This window comes from Osmia bicornis, chromosome 16 (genome assembly GCF_907164935.1).
Source record: "Osmia bicornis bicornis chromosome 16, iOsmBic2.1, whole genome shotgun sequence".
Lineage (NCBI taxonomy): Eukaryota > Metazoa > Arthropoda > Insecta > Hymenoptera > Megachilidae > Osmia > Osmia bicornis.
This window is the reverse complement of record NC_060231.1, coordinates 1,932,491-1,948,561: the sequence shown is the minus strand read 5'-3', so window position 1 is coordinate 1,948,561 and position 16,071 is coordinate 1,932,491. Positions and strand designations below refer to the sequence as shown.

General features: G+C 32.5%; 2 protein-coding genes across 5 annotated transcripts; one reads left to right on the top strand and one right to left on the bottom strand.

The window, feature by feature from the left end:
• Positions 1-82: 82 nt before the first annotated feature.
• LOC114880219 (titin homolog) lies at positions 83-10,786 on the bottom strand. 2 transcript variants are annotated; one of them, XM_029195998.2, is made up of 10 exons: positions 10,550-10,786; positions 10,133-10,435; positions 9,788-10,018; positions 9,510-9,712; positions 8,818-9,061; positions 7,977-8,189; positions 5,651-7,316; positions 2,972-3,582; positions 2,192-2,319; positions 83-1,341 (listed from the first exon to the last, which is right to left on the bottom strand). In XM_029195998.2, the coding sequence occupies exons 1-10, from the start codon at positions 10,673-10,675 to the stop codon at positions 381-383; spliced, it is 4,686 nt and encodes a 1,561-aa protein (XP_029051831.2). In that variant the 5' UTR covers positions 10,676-10,786; the 3' UTR covers positions 83-380. The 2 variants fall into 2 exon arrangements, with proteins under 2 accessions (XP_029051831.2, XP_029051832.2); XM_029195999.2 differs by having other exon boundaries at positions 9,845-10,018.
• A 124-nt stretch (positions 10,787-10,910) lies between these two features.
• Positions 10,911-16,071, top strand: LOC114880221. Of its 3 annotated transcripts, XM_029196001.2 has the most exons (5): positions 10,911-11,173; positions 11,302-11,483; positions 12,501-12,569; positions 13,157-13,315; positions 13,748-16,071. In XM_029196001.2, the coding sequence occupies exons 2-5, from the start codon at positions 11,307-11,309 to the stop codon at positions 15,557-15,559; spliced, it is 2,217 nt and encodes a 738-aa protein (XP_029051834.2). In that variant the 5' UTR covers positions 10,911-11,173; positions 11,302-11,306; the 3' UTR covers positions 15,560-16,071. The 3 variants fall into 3 exon arrangements, with proteins under 3 accessions (XP_029051834.2, XP_029051835.2, XP_029051836.2); XM_029196002.2 differs by lacking the exon at positions 12,501-12,569; XM_029196003.2 differs by lacking the exon at positions 10,911-11,173 and having other exon boundaries at positions 11,399-11,483; positions 12,433-12,569.

Here is a 16,071-nt window from a genome sequence, read left to right as displayed (position 1 = left end):
CAATCTTTATAAATAATTTAACCCAATGATTGATAAAATAATGAAATTGAAGTATTAGTTAGTTAAATAGTGAAAAATCTTCATAAAACAAATAATTTACTTTATTAGAAAAATATACAATATTTACATAGAGAACAGTAGCAAAATACATATTCTACACGTCAGTCAGATAATGAAAATTTGTTATTAAAAATACTTTTAAAATGGATACATTGCAATTAGATATTAAAAATAAAATATCATAAGAATATTAACATTGGTTATATTTACTAAACATATATAACATAAATTGCAAGCAACATGGTTATTTAAAATAATTTTTTTTCTAGTTTATTGTGTATTCTTAAATAGTAATAAAGATTAGATAAAATATATATATACTATACATTTTCTAAAGTCTTAATGTTAGATTTGGTTTTAGTAAGAGATATATTAGGAATGACCAAACCATTATTAGGTTCTTGAAAATTTTCCGAAACATTTGTATTACTGGAATTACTCCTTATGCTGTTAGAATTAGAATTTTGCAATTTTGGCGTGGAAGTTCGGCCTTTTAAAAGAACAGCTTGCTCTGTACTTTTGCTAGCTTCTTTAATAGATATTGATGACACATCGCTAATATCTGGCAAACCATAATTATTATCAAATTGTTTTTTAACCGGTGATATTCTTTTGGCAGTATTTATCGGTGTTACATCTGAATTTGATGACGAACTTAGAGCACTGGCCTCACGTGTTTTCTTTAATGTTGTTATCGCCCAACCTAGACCAAGTTTCTTAAGAGCTGTTTCCATTTCTTCCGGGGATGATGCATATTTTAATATAGTAGACGATGGTGTACTTGCTATTTGGGATATTCCGGATAATTCAGAAAAACTATTTGAACTGGTCGATGTGATTTTATCTTTGTTGTTTATGTAATGCTTGTTCGCTGGATCAGTACCTACAGATTCTTCCATTTGCAAGGATTCTTGATTGACTATATTATATTGTAATTTTTTGTTACTTGTTTCTTGAATAACATCTTTATCTCCTGTACTTTTAGACGTTTTTGGCGAATCGGAAAAAATTTCAATCTCTTTTATTTTCTGCGTACCGACCACTGAAGAGAATTTTTTAATCGAAGAATTACACTCTTTCTCTAAGCGTTGATTACGTAGATTAAGTAAATGAACATTTTCCCCTGGTTTCGCTATATCGGTACATTTAATTACTTGTGTTTCAGCAACCCTTTTTGTCGACGATGGACTTCTAACGTTATTCTGACTTTTATTTATAGTATCCGGTGTATCAAATTCAATTATCGTCGATAACTCGTGACCTGATGATTCAATCTCAGCTCTGAAAATCAATTTCATTATAAACATACCAGAGATACATTTAAATTTAAAGTAAAAATTTTATTTTATTAAATAAATAAAGGGCTGAACTTTACTTTACCGGACCCAAAATTTTGGACCTTTTTTTTGAATCTATAGTTTTTAACTTTAGGAATCCAATGGTTAAAAAGTTATAAGCGTGTAAAGTTTGACATTTCTAACGGATTTGCTACGTTACTGTGACGCCATATTGGCTTCTTGTCCAATGAACGGTGTCGTTAGCTGCTGGCAGCAGGTGCTGACCACTTTAGCGGGTTTATTCAAATCGTAAATTTGATACTGTCCGACAAGTTAATTAGATTTATATTTATCTTAAAGAGAGAGGGTACAGCCCATGTATTTGCTTATTGCTTCTATTGTAACAATTTTATGAGTAATTTAAATACAGTTAGTAATGGAACCCATACCCAAAAAAATTTGGTGTCCCCTAAAGTGAAGTTTAACCTAAATATAAATCTAACTAACTCAGACAGTATCAAATTTATGGTTTGACTCATGTTTGACTAAACCCGCTAAAGTGGTCGGCACCCACATGCGTCTGCCCGCAGCAAGCGACATCGTTCATTGGACAAGAAGCCAATATGGCGTCACAGGACGTAGCAAATGCACTAAAAGTGTCAAACTTTACACGTTCATAACTTTTTAACCATTGGATTCCTAAAGTTAAGACTTGCATTTTTGGATTCTACACATCAAAAACTATAGATTAAAAAAAAGGTCCAAAATTTTGGGTTCGATAAAGTACAGTTTACCAAAATAAAGTAATAAAAGTGTATAAAGTACAAATTCATTCATTCATTCTTTTTCTTTACCTGTATGGACCACTAAATAAGCTGACTGGTGGTTTGCTTCTACCATTGGTATATGTAGTAGTATCTACTGTTTTCGTTACTTTTGGGATATCAGTTAGTATCGGAATAAAATCTTTGTTTTTTTTTTGCTGAAGAAAACAACGTTTATGTATAATTAAGTTAACAAACTGATATACAAAGTGTCCCGGAACTTGCATAACTCCTGGAAATGGGGGTTGCTGGGGTGATTCTGAACAACTTTTTCCTTTACCAAAATGTCGTTTAAAGCTTCGTTTTTGAATTATTAACGAAAAACACTGGCCAATCAGAGCGCGCGCTCAGCCACGGGAGCGTTGGCTCTGAACCGCGCTCGGTCGTGAACAAACGCATCGGCACAGCGTGCGACAAATATTACATTGTCTTAACCCATTATCCGCCAATGTCCCATTTTTGGGACACATTTTAAAATTTTTTTCTTTCAAATTAAAAGAATAAAAATTTGAAAATGTGTCCCAAAAATGGGACATTGGCGGATAATGGGTTAAGACAATGTAATATTTGTCGCACGCTGTGCCAATGCGTTTGTTCACGACCGAGCGCGGTTCAGAGCCAACGCTCTCGTGGTTCAACGTGCGCTCTGATTGGCCAGTGTTTTTCGTTAATAACTCAAAAACGAAGCTTCAAACGACATTTTGGTGAAGGAAAAAGTTGTTCAGCATCACCCCAGCAACCCATTTCCGGGAGTTACGCGAGTTCCGAGACACCCTGTATATTTAAATTGCTGTTAATAAGTTGCATTACCTCTTTAGTTGAATATTGTGCTGTTACTCTATCATTACTTTTATTCATTGAAGTATTATCTTTTGAATCGGTAACATCCGTTGAAGTTTCGATGGAATGTTTTCTTGAGCTGCTGACTTCCTTCGTTACCATTACATTGTTATTAAAACTTTTGCTTTGCTCCAAAATTTCTTTCGATAACTTCTCTATCATTTCTTCCTCGTTGTGTTTTGAAACAAGTCGAAAACCTGATTTTGCCGTGGACGTTCCAGGTTCGGCTTGTAATTGGAATCTGTCCAGTCGTATGTTTACTTTTTCATCGCGAATGATTTTTGGCTTAACCTTAGCTTTTAATACGCCTTTCGATTCAACAGGATCGGTTACTTTCTTCGGCGTATTACTCTTTTCGACGATTACTATTTGTTTTTCTTTAGTTTGATTACTCTCATCTTTAACCGCTTTACTTTTAATAATCTTCTGGGATTCTATCAGTGTCTTTGCAAGCTGATTATGGACCGCTTCTATATTTTCTACAAGCTTTCGAACACTTTGCAGATCATTAGTCAGGAATTTTGGGGAAGGTAACTGCATCAAACTGGTATCATCGGCTGTGATTATAGAAAATTCCATACCTAAAAGGAAAATCGTGCGATTATAATATTTTATTCGTGTATAATAATTCATAGATTATTTCGGCCGCAGTTCCATGTTTCACCGTCCGTAGAACCAAAATTAGGATATGTCCCCTATCGAATAAGCCCAGTATGTACCAGGTTGCGCAAACGAATAATGAAAAGGTTATAACCGATTGAATGATACAAAAAATTGTTGATATGGGAATTGCACGGCGAAAGGGGGCCTATGTTTCAGCCGAAGTGAAAAATCTTTTGCATTATTAGTTTAACGATAAAAGCTATGATGGTCAAGTTTTGTTTTTTAAATGGAACCATATATTTTTTTTCAGATCATGTAAAGCTAGGTACAGACGAGCGCGCCGCGGCTGCAACGCGGCAGCAACGCGGCGTGGAACGAACGTATTTGGGCGAATATTCGTTATAATATACTGTAATACCGCGCACCGAACCAATTTCTGTCGCTCTTTTGCGCGAACACAAAGGGGTTCCTTGCCGCAGTGTGGACGGTTTTCTTCGGGTTTGCCGCGTTCGAGCCCAAGTACCGAAAACATTGAACTGATGGCGAATGCGCGTTGAAATTCATGGTTCGTTCCACGCGCGGGGCGAGTTCTTGGTAAAAACGAAAGTTTGTAATGCCACGTTGCTGCCGCGTTGCAGCCGCGACGCGCTCGTCTGTACCCAACTTAATAGTGCTTCTCAAGACGAATTCATTAAGCTTTAATGTATACACTCGATTTTAATCAGTTTTCAAGATATAACGTTTACAAATTTTACAATTTTCAGTAGATACGTCTCGGTTTGAGTAGCAAGGCGTAAAAACGGTCCTATTGTTGCGGTAAGTGCCACAGCGGTTATTCTTTCGGTCAGCCGTTCCTAGCGTAGACCCCCGCTATGGCACTTACCGCAACGATAGGGCCGCTTTTACGACTTGCCACTCACAAGGGGAACTAGCCAAGTGTTACACTCACTTATTAATGAAACTTTGCCAGCTTGTAGAGCTCGTTGAGCTGAACACGCCTATACCCCCTTTTGGGGACAGACGGCTAATTGTTTAAAAGATATTAACAATTACAGTTAGTTACTCTTTACATTCTGAAGTATGACAAACTCACACATACAATTCACAATCTAGAGATCCACGGTTTAAATCCTTGGTTCCCAGCATTTTTTTTTTTTTTAATGATAATTTGTCTCATTTTGAATAACTACTACATAAAAATTGTCATAAAAAAAAAAAAAAAAAATTGTTGGGAACCAAGGATTTGAACCGAGGACCTTCAGATTGCGAGTCATGGATCCGCTCCTTGGTTAAACACATGACTTGCAATCTAAAGGTCCCCGGTTCAAATCCTTGGTTCCCAACAATTTTTTTTTTTTTTTTTTTAATGATAATTTGTCTCTTTTTGAATAACTAAAATTCTATATTCTATTTTGAATAACTTAAGTTCTGTAAAAATTGCAGTGTATGTAATTAATTATTAATAAATGCGATGATTATAGCACAGCTGTAATAGTTATTCAAAAAGAGACAAATTATAATTGAAAAAAAAAACTTGGGAACCATGGATTTGAACCGTGGACCTTTAGATTGCGAGTCAAGCGTTTTACCACAGAGTTAACTGTTTGTATGTGTGAGTCTGTCATACTTCTCAATGTAAGTAGTAACTAACTTTAATTCTCCGTATCAAACCGAGACGTATCTACTGAAAATCGGGTAATTTGTAAACGTTATATCTCGAAAACTAATTAAAATCGAGTGTATACATTAAAGCTTAATGAATTCGTCTTGAGAAGCACTATTACCTGATCTGAAAAAAAATATATGGTTCCATTTAAAAAACAAAACTTGACCATCATATCTCTTAAACTAATAATGTAAAAGATTTCTCACTTCGACAAAAATATAGGCCCCCTTTTTCCATGCCATTTCCATATTAACAATTTTTTGTATCATTAATAGTTACGGAATAACGTAATATAACACTTAAGCTAGGACACCCTGTATATTGTCCTATTTTGGGGACGGTGAAACACGGAACTGTACCCATTATTTCAATTAAATTACCTTTCTGCTCGTTTCGAACTTTTTCAATTAAATTTGTCAATGAAATTATTCTCTCCGCGCAAGTAGTTTGAAGATCCTCGTATCTTTGCAATATTTGGGGACAATTCTTCAACGCGTAGCTGCGAATTTCATCAAACTTAGCGTGCATCTGATTACAGTTTGGATTGTTACATAGACAAAATTCTAAAGAAACTGGAAATTTTGGTAATGCAGCAGGTTTCTGATTCGACGGTAGTTCGTCCGATAAATCTGTGGACGTTGAACAGCTATTTCTAACGGACGACAGTGAATTACTCTCGTTTGTCTGAAGACCTTTTGATTTTAACAATTTCGTTATCTTATCAGGATGAGGTATGTTCGAAGGTAACCTCATGGTACGTGGCGAGGGTGTTTCTGGCGTTGATACTGGACTGATGTCTCCTTTCAAACGTTTCATGCTTTCGTTTACCGAAGAATCTAACAGCTCCAGTATAGAGATGTTATTACTTAAAGCTTCGAGTATATCTCTAGGTTTGATCGGCGGTGGGCTAGCAAAAGATGTTGACGTATCCGAAAAGTCTCTTATTTTAATTCTTGATCTGGACTGAATCCAGTGTGGCTTACTCGTCGATTGTTCTTGGATACTTGGCGAATATAATTGGGAACTTTGTGTGCTTACATCTACAGCTACTTCTGCAACTGGAGGCGGTTGCACTTTTATGTTAAGCCCACTTTCGTCAACGTACATCTTGATTCTATTGCTAGACTCATCTTCAATATTTGCCTTTTTCGGACTCGTATAACGTGATTTCGGACTCTTCTTTAGAGAAGGTGAAGCTTTACTTATACGCGTTGAACTTGACTTTTGAAACGTTTTCGACGGAACTCGTTTGGCCGTTTTCACACTGCGCTTCGTTTTTTTAGGAGTTGCTTTTGAACTTGGTCTATCAGCATCAATGACCGCGTTTGTAGTTACCGAACTGGAGGATTCGTTATCGGTTTCGTGGGTAATAACGGTAATTTTTGGTTCGAGCGGATAATGTTTAGTAACTGTTTCGGTGTCGGATTTAGCTTTATCTTTGTCTTCTTGGGTTAATTCTACCTGGGTCCCTTTATCTTCAACTATACTACGTTTATCTCCTGCGGTAGTTTGTACAGCAATTTCTGCTGTCTTTATAGGCGAATCACTTTTACCTTTTTTGTCATTCTTATCCTGAGGTATATTTATTACTCTAATCTCCGGTGATGAAGGTTTTGGAACGTTTGCGTTTTCTTGAGATTCAGTTTGAACCGACTTTTCTTTTTCAAACAATGGTTTCATGGACGCGTTAAAAATATCATTCGGTAAATCTACCCCAAATTCTTGTAATAATAATCGTTTTTGCCTTTCAACCTTCTTTAACATATCTAATATCTGTTCTTCGCGCGACTCTTCTTCCTCTTCGCATTTCTTTTGAGAAATTTTCTTAGCATCCGCACGTTTACTGCAGCACGGCTCTTCCCAGGTACCATGTACATCAACGCTTCCATTACTTACTCTTGGGGGAAGAGTGATTTGCCTTTCCATCGGCTGCGAAACACACTGCTCCAAACATTCTTCGCTTAACAAGCTTCTTACCGCGTGATTTAGTTTCTTTTTATGCTGATCTCTTAGTATCCTTCTGTGCTCCTGCGTGTGTGTACTTTTCTAGTAAAAGAACAATGGAATGAATTAGGAATCTGAATGTTGGAAATTATTTAAATAAATTAAATTAATTAAATTGTTAGTGACTTAGGTGAACTATTCATGCATCAATTATCTATTGCATGCGCCCCACGTTTTTCGTTTCAAATCTTACAAGAATTTTCATAGGTATTAAAAAAAAATTCACAATCACAAATTTTCAGGACTATCTGTATGGGGCTAGGAAAAATTATTTTATACTTTTTAGTCCATCTTAAAAACGTGGTATATTAACAATTGTTTTTTATTTAAATAATTATTTTCTGCTTTTCAGTCTTGGCTGTGAAATTTTTCAATTGATTTTAAACATTTTGATGAGATTATTTTAAATACTTTGTATCAGAAATTTAAATTAAAAAAATTTTCATATACATAAATTTATATTTTTTATTTTTATTTTTTATTCTTTTCAATTAAAGCCCACTAAAAACTAGTACAGCTGTCTCTGCATTTTCTAGAAATGCGTTGAATTAATAAAACAAATGAATCGGGCGACGCCGATGTAGGCATTGTCGACTGAGCCGTTAGTTTAAAATCAATTGCAAAATTTATACCGAACAGACAGACAAGAAAGCGAGTTAATAAAAACTTGTTAAAATAGAAATATTAAATCAGAATATATACCGGATAACGTTCCACCTGGCTTGCTTTTAATTTACGTTCCTCACTTGCAAGTTGATTTAGATTCTGCATGAGCGTTTGATAATCTCGACGTACTTTCTCCCTTAACGCGGCATCCTCGCCACGCTTTTGTGCATTATATTTACGACTTTCTAACAGATGAGTTTCAACAATTTCCGCTTGTTCAATTGTTTGAGCTAAATCGATCGCACTCGGCTAAAAATATAAATATTCTTATATTATAATCCATATTATTACAGTGGTACCTCGGTATACGACCTAAATCCGTTCCTGATGTTTGGACTTAGACCAAACCAACCTTTCCCATAAGAAGTAATGTAAAAATGATTAACCCGTTCTCATGTAAAAAAAACTCCTACTGATATTATACCTACATTAATGGGGTTGTAAAATAATTTAAACATTGTTTATGTCATGAACAGCATTTAAACGATTTTCTAGAAGTTTATAAAAAATATTCGCTAGTTTATTTAACATAATTAATTTTTGAAATATAAATGTAACCTAATGATAGATTCTAAATTAAGAAACCAAATGGAATAAATTTTATTGCCCCTTGTTTTGCGGTTATAGTTTGTTATATGATATCCTTACTTGTATGATCAGTCAGTTAATAATACATCAACTCCGAATATAATTGATTATTAAATTTAATTTTTCCTCTGAGATAATTATTTAAAAAATGATGCAAAATTACACAAAAAATTTACGTCGTATACCAAGCAAAATTTGTCACGTCCAAACAGGACGTATTCCAAAACAGACGTATACCGAAGTACCATTGTATTGTTGTTCTGGCTAGTTTTTATTAATAATTACAAACCTCACTCCATGTATGTATTTTCTCAACTACACCAACTGGTTTATCGTACGTATTACTTTGATGCTTACTGTGATCATATAATTGTACTTTAGCGGCCGCTGGGCATTTAATGTATTTCGATGTTCTCGTTTTAGTACTCTGTTCATTATTGTCAGAAAAATATGACGAATCATCGCTAAATGAACTAATGCTGTCGCTATTTGTTGAATTTGAAGTTGCTTGTGCATAGTCTTCGGGATTATACCTTTAAATATTCAATTTGTTAGAGATTGTTTTGTACTGAAATTAATATTACACCGCAGTGGCGGCTCGCGTATAGGCACCGTGGAACTGCAGCACCCCCTATTTCCACTTGATATTATCGATAACATTTAATATAATGAGTTCTTTTTTCTTTAATTCTTTTTTTATACTTGTACAATATATAATCATTAAGCTTAAAGTCAGTAGCCATCCCCCAGTTTATGAAAAAGATATAAAAATCTTTGTATGGAACTGTGCGCTTCACAGTTCCAGCGGCGTGGTGTTTGACCGTGTGCGCATGCGCACGTAGGAAGCTGCGCGCGAGGCTGCGCGAAAGAAGGAGCACTGCCGCTCCCGCAGTACCGGTTTTTTAAAACAAAGGTTAGAAATTTTCTGGAGCTGCACCCCCACTAATTTTAGTTACGAGCCGCCACTGTTACACTATATACCTTGTTGTTTTATTCTTTTTCGTCGAAGCATTTAAAACTTCTTCTCCGGAATGTCTGTTGTTTTCTAATTGAATTGTGCACACAGTTTGTTCTACCGATGGTGTCGCATCCAAACTAGTTTTAGACCGTTGTTGTACGACTGAATCATTTTTTGTTTTAGATTTCAACAGCGACGAATGAGTCCTTAAATCGCTTCCGACAACCTATAACAAGTATTTAAAAAATATAAGAAGTTGAAATAATAAATCTATTGCTGCATTCGATTATAAATATTATACTTTTATGTAAGATTTTGTTATTTTTCCAGGTGATTTTTTAAAAATAAATTTCTTCACTTTTTTCTTAGCAGGTTTATGTTGTGTAATTTCTTCTTTCTGCGCATCGTCACGTACTGTATCCTTTTCAGATATTGTTTTTTGAGGAAGTTGCGCTATCATTGTAGATCTAAGATTTTCCACTTCTCTTACTTGACGTAGACGTTCTTCGTGTTGTTGTTGTTGGACAGTTTCCTTTTACACAGATTTTACTTAATCTTTTATAAATTAAATTCTAATATAACACATTAATATTTATAGCTGCCTTTTATAACATAATATAAAATGCATCACAATTGGAAATCTTACTTGTTGTATGTTCTTCATTTGTTTAATTGCTTCCTTTCCTCTTTTTAACGCTGCTAATTTATTTTGTCTATCTTTTTCCTTCATAATTGCATTATAATCAGGTTCTAATGTTGCAGATATATGCGCTTGACCAATATCTGCCATGTCCTCTTGATACTTTTGTTGTACTTCCATGATCTTTTCGTTATGTATTTGCCTCAAATTTAACTTATCGTTAGTTTCAAGTTTCTTAAGTTCCTCCTTAGCTATGTTTTTAGCACGTTCCAAAAGTCTATCTGATATTTCTTTGGACTGCTGCCGTACCTATGAAAATTTCATGAGTAATAATTATAAATTATACTTTTAAACTATATATCCTTAAGTGTATTTCTTCCTTAATTATTCCTTAATTTTCAAATGATTTACGGTTACACATACCTGTTCCAAGCGTAACCTTCTACGACGGTCACGTTCATTTTTCTTAATTTGATCCAAATCGGATAATACCATTCTTCCCCGGCGTATATTTAAATGATTTCCATTGACGGTAACATTAATGGACATATTTTATTTAAACAAGATTACATATATCTCATTCAAATAAATATAGGACCTTTAAGGCGATGCAAGCGTCGAGGCCGAACTCCGAATTCCGCGTCGGTAAAACAGTCTACGTTTAATCGGAAATTAGGCCGATTGGAAATTGAATTAAGCGCCACCTCAGTTATTGCATCCAACTAAGTGACATACGGCATCTCATATACATCCAATATATTCCTAGGCTAAGGTAGAATATCTATATCGTAATGTAAGATGGCTAGATTTTGAGTATCGTTTACGTCCTATTTTGTACATTTTAGCGTATTAGTGAACAAATGTTGTGTAAACCCGCTGCTCAACAATCCCGGTGGTGTTTCATGAAACTCGATAGAAAATGCATAAACTCGTTATGTCTTTATCCGTCATTAATCGAAACTAATCGCATACATTTGATCAAGGGTTTCAGTGCTTTTTTTCAAACTATACTCGACAGAGGAAGAGCAACATTTTAATTATATTTCAGTACGTATATTTATTTTTTAATGATACCAGTTTGTTAATTAAAATTTACTGTAGAATTTCACTCATTTCATTCATCGTTTCATGTACTTTATTTTAACATTAAGAGATTCTTATTATTTCATTTACAGATATAATGGTTGAAAGTACTGACATTTGTGTCCTACAATGGGCTGGTCATGCAAGATACATTACAGAAAAATTTAGCGAATTGTTAGCACGCCAAGCACTTGTTGATGTTACCCTCATCTGTGAAGAACAAAAACTCCGCGTTCACAAACTGGTTTTAGCATCGAATAGTACATACTTTGAGGTATGTTTAACAAACATATTTATATAATTATAAGGGAGAAACATTTTTGCTTTTTATTATTATGTATATGAATACATTATAAGTCGTATTATTCATGTTAACTTTAAATTATACATTTTGAAATTAATGAATAAGGAAAACTTGAGTGCAATGTTTTAAAAATATTTTATAGTATCAAAATGCATAAGAAAAATAAGCTTGTACTTTAGAGCATAAGTTATGTAATAATAGTATAAATGTTATTTTCTTGACATATTACAAAACCATATCAATTTTTTATTGTAGTTATAAATATATATTTTATAATTTCTTATTTTTTTTAATTTAATACATTATAGAAGTAGCTTAATATTATTAAAAAATCTATCTTATGTAATCACAAAACATTTTTTTAATTTAGTGTATTATAGAAGTAGCTTAATATTATTAAAAAATCTGTCTTATGTAATCACAAAAAAAGCAATATCTAATTATAAAGTCAATGTATATTGAATGAATTATACATAAAAGATGATTAAATAAATTTTATTCAAAGCACATTTAACAATAGGATATAAATTTATCTTTTGTGCTTTGTAAATTTGATCATCCTAAAATCATTTATTTGTATTAAACTTTTATCATTTGCAAAATAATTGTGTTTGATATTTATATATGATCTTACCATCAAAGTTATTTTAAGCTATACATTAAACAGTTTACTTTATAAAATGAAAAGGTCAATGTGAAAACTAATATCAATCTATAAGTTTTTAGTGAACAAATACAATAGTGAAAATAATTTTTATAAGTGTTTTTAAGCATACAATTTTCATGTATAACAATGAATTATGATTGAATATAAATTACTTGAAACTTTGAATCTATTTTGTCTTTTTTATTAGTTTGTATATACACGTAAATGTATAATAAAAATATATGAAATATTTATAAGGGAACAATTTTACAGGGATTATGTAAAATTCATATAAAGTAAAGAAAGCCTTATATATTGGAATTTCCTTATTTATTTACAAGCATTTGAAGAAACCATGTTTGATGGACATACTTTTTACAACTTGTGAAGAACACCTATTCAATGTAAAGGTATTGAAGAAATGATTTGTATAAACTCAAAATAATGAAATAAATTATGCACACTAGTGTAAATATTTTTCTTAGTAGTGTATCTGATATTTTTATTTTTGTTTAATATACATATATCAAAAACATGTGCATGTATAAATTTACATAAATTTCTACCTGTACCGCATAATTTCTTAATCATTTTCTCCACAAATATTTAACACTATTAAAAGTGTTCTTTGCATATAGCATCAAACTCTGTAAAACTATAAATGTATCAGAAACGTAAAAAGTAATTGAAAATATAAATAGTAAATCATCCATCACTTTAACATGTTGCCTGCCATGTCATCCATATATGAATGACAGATGAATTTTAATAGAAATTATATATATTATCAGGAATTATTTTACTTACCCAATTAGTACAATAAAAGTAACAAAATATTGTAAAAATAACAGATGAAACTTTTTAAAAATAAAAAATACTACCTAATGAAACTTCCAGTAGTTTCAGTGTGGCAGTCAATGTGTTAATTTTAATATTTAAGTAGAGCGAGGCTTTATTTGCTAATCCATTTTGTTTATTTTACTTTCCGATGCAACAGGAGATTCTGCAGCAAGATTTGGGTCAGGAACCAATTATATTTTTAAAAGACCTAAACTTTGAGATTTTGAAGGCCATGGTCGAATTTATGTATTGTGGAGAAACTACTGTTCCTTATCGATTGCTGTCATCTTTATTAACTGCCACAAAGACTTTTAAGGTGGGTACATAATAATCGAAGTAATATTGTTAAAAGTACAAAACATATTATTACGTTTTAATCCTTTGTCTTATGATTTTCTTCACAATTACTTTTATAAGAATAATTTGCACATGATAGTAGTTGACTTAGCGAATTAGAATTAGAATTAAACTTATAACTCAACTATACTACAAATACATATATATTATAAAATTCAGCTTTGTCACATTTGAACTGAGTTGCGTCACGAGTGTGACTCTTTATTATAAAGCAAAGGGTTAAATAAAATAGTAAGAATTAGCCTGATGATATTTATGTTAGCATTTAATATGTTCACGATAAAAACTATATTTATTAATTTAAAAAGTAAAAATAATCTTTTGTTAATGTTGTTGCATGTTATTTCATGGTATTATAATATTAGTAAACAATTTTATTTTGTATGCATAGGTTAAAGAATTAACGAATGTGGTCAATGCCATGATGACTTCCCATGTAGAAAATTTTGAAGCTAATATACATATGGATAAGAAAGTTATTGAATCAAAGATTATAAGAAATAAATATAATGGTTCAGATTACGTACACGTAAAGTGCAATGAACTTGAGAAAGATGAGTGCTTTTTAGTTTCTAACGAGAGCAATAGTGATGTGAACCTAAGTGAAAATTCACCTTTGGAGAATAATGCGGTCACTGATCCTCCTGAAGAGGAGTTAGAGCATATGTTGTATGAAGAATCGCAAGATTTTGAAACTAATGCGGATCAAAGTAATAAATTATTTTCAATGACAGGTTCTAAACTAGAGGAGAATAAAAATTCAACTTTATCTGTAAATTGTAAAAGCAAAGAAGTATTGAATGGGTACTCTGATGATAGAATGATAAATAGTAATACATTATGTACAAATGATGCATTAAAACCTATATTATATGAACAATGCTGTGATCTTTCAGATATTGATGACTGCGAAGAAAATTCTATGTCACTATCACAATCTTGCCTGCAACAAATTGAAAAAGACTTTGCACAATATAAGTTCGAAGCCACCGATGTTCCTAGTAAAATAGGAAAATGTGTTAAAGTTTACACTCATAAAAGACGTAAATCTATAGACGAAATAAAAACTAAATTTACAGATGTAAATAACATAATTCAAAGTCCATCATCCACTGATTGTATAGACTTATTAGACGAACCGTCCACTAATGATATACCAGTTACACTTTTAACCTCGTTAGATATGGAAAGTGCTGAGTATATTATAAGCTTAAATACTGAAAATATTCAGTCCATAGTTGGAGCTACCCTAACCGAACAACATACACTAAACACAGGTAAGAAAATCGGGCAAATTATTGAATACAATTCACAGAAAGATAGTACTAATAAAAAAGATGTAAATCTTGAAAATACTGAAAATTCTATTTGCACCAAACCAATATTACGAAGAAGTTTGCGATTAAATCAACAGGAAACAGAAGAGAGTACGAGCAATAATGAAACTGTTAAAGACTCGAATGGAAGAGAGAAACAAGTTAAAAAAACCAGTACCTCGAACGGTACAGAATTGTGTATGAAAAAAAAGCGTAAAGTGAAAGAGACAGACCGTAAAGTTCCAGAGCAAACTGGTAATAATTTAATACAGTCCGCTAAAAAGCCTTTTAATTCTCGCAAAAATACTACAAAATTAATTGTAAAGAAGAGCAATAAATCTGCGTGTACGATATCTAACAAGGAAAAGGATCAACAAACGGTTAAAATACCAAATAGATTGAAATGTGACATATCAGAAGCAACTGAAGTGAATTCTATTTTTACGTTGCCAAAATTAAATACAATAGAACATATAAATCGAGCTCTCTGGGGCGATATGTCGGATGTTTCAGATGATTCTGAGAATCGGATGAATTCATTGGAGTTTACACCGAATACAGAAATTCCGTTCGCTGTTGGATTACTTCCTTTACGTACTGCTTTGGAAAAAATGCAAGCAACGCCGGATTATCAGCCTCGTAAAACCCGTTCGTCGGTGGCTCCGCTAAGGCAAGATAGTTTTCTTAAAAGAAAAAATTTTACACATTTCGGTAAACCTACTGATTCTAAAAAGCAAAACGTTTGTACTAATGAGCCGAAGGAAAATGCGAAAACAGTTTATCATATTCAAATAAGAACAGCTCCATCGCAATATATAAGAAATCGTAAGAAATATATTGCAGCGTGTGTTGAAACAATACAACCATCGGCTATTATGAATAAATAATAAAAGGTATTACAGAGAAATAGGTAGCTATAAACAGTGATCCTAAAAGGGTCAGGTATCTAATAAATTATAAGAAATGCGTATGCAATTTTATATTTTAAACAAATATGTATTTTTAATATAAAACTACTTGTATGTAAAATATAGGTACGAGAAAAGGATCTACCGTAAATCACATTAATATAGTTCCTTAACTTTTGTAAGAATTTAAGATATATTTTTTTATTCTTTTGAATACTCTGTTAGAAGAGTAAATAAAAATCTGTTTCTTTAAAAAGAGAATGATTAATGTAATATAGTTATAATATTTTTGTTTAATACAGTTTTATATTCAAAATAATGCATGCATCATGTAATACTGCATTATTTTATAAGTTCATTAACTTGTGATCAAGTAAAATGAATTTTTCTAATGTACACGCATACACATACACATATATGTACAATATCACTCATAGTGTCCGTTCGTCTAGTGAAAAAGCACTGATTTTGGAGTCCAAGTTTAACCGCAG

Coding starts and splice junctions, on each gene's coding strand:
- LOC114880219 (XM_029195998.2), bottom strand. CDS start 10,675: ATGTCCATTAATGTTACCGTCAATGGAAATCATTTAAATATACGCCGG. Junction 10,019..10,132: donor AAATGAAGAACATACAACAA/GTAAGATTTCCA, acceptor TCTGTGTAAAAG/GAAACTGTCCAACAACAACA. Junction 7,317..7,976: donor GCCAGGTGGAACGTTATCCG/GTATATATTCTG, acceptor TTCTTTTACTAG/AAAAGTACACACACGCAGGA.
- LOC114880221 (XM_029196001.2), top strand. CDS start 11,307: ATGGTTGAAAGTACTGACATTTGTGTCCTACAATGGGCTGGTCATGCA. Junction 12,570..13,156: donor AACACCTATTCAATGTAAAG/GTATTGAAGAAA, acceptor CCGATGCAACAG/GAGATTCTGCAGCAAGATTT. Junction 13,316..13,747: donor CTGCCACAAAGACTTTTAAG/GTGGGTACATAA, acceptor TTGTATGCATAG/GTTAAAGAATTAACGAATGT.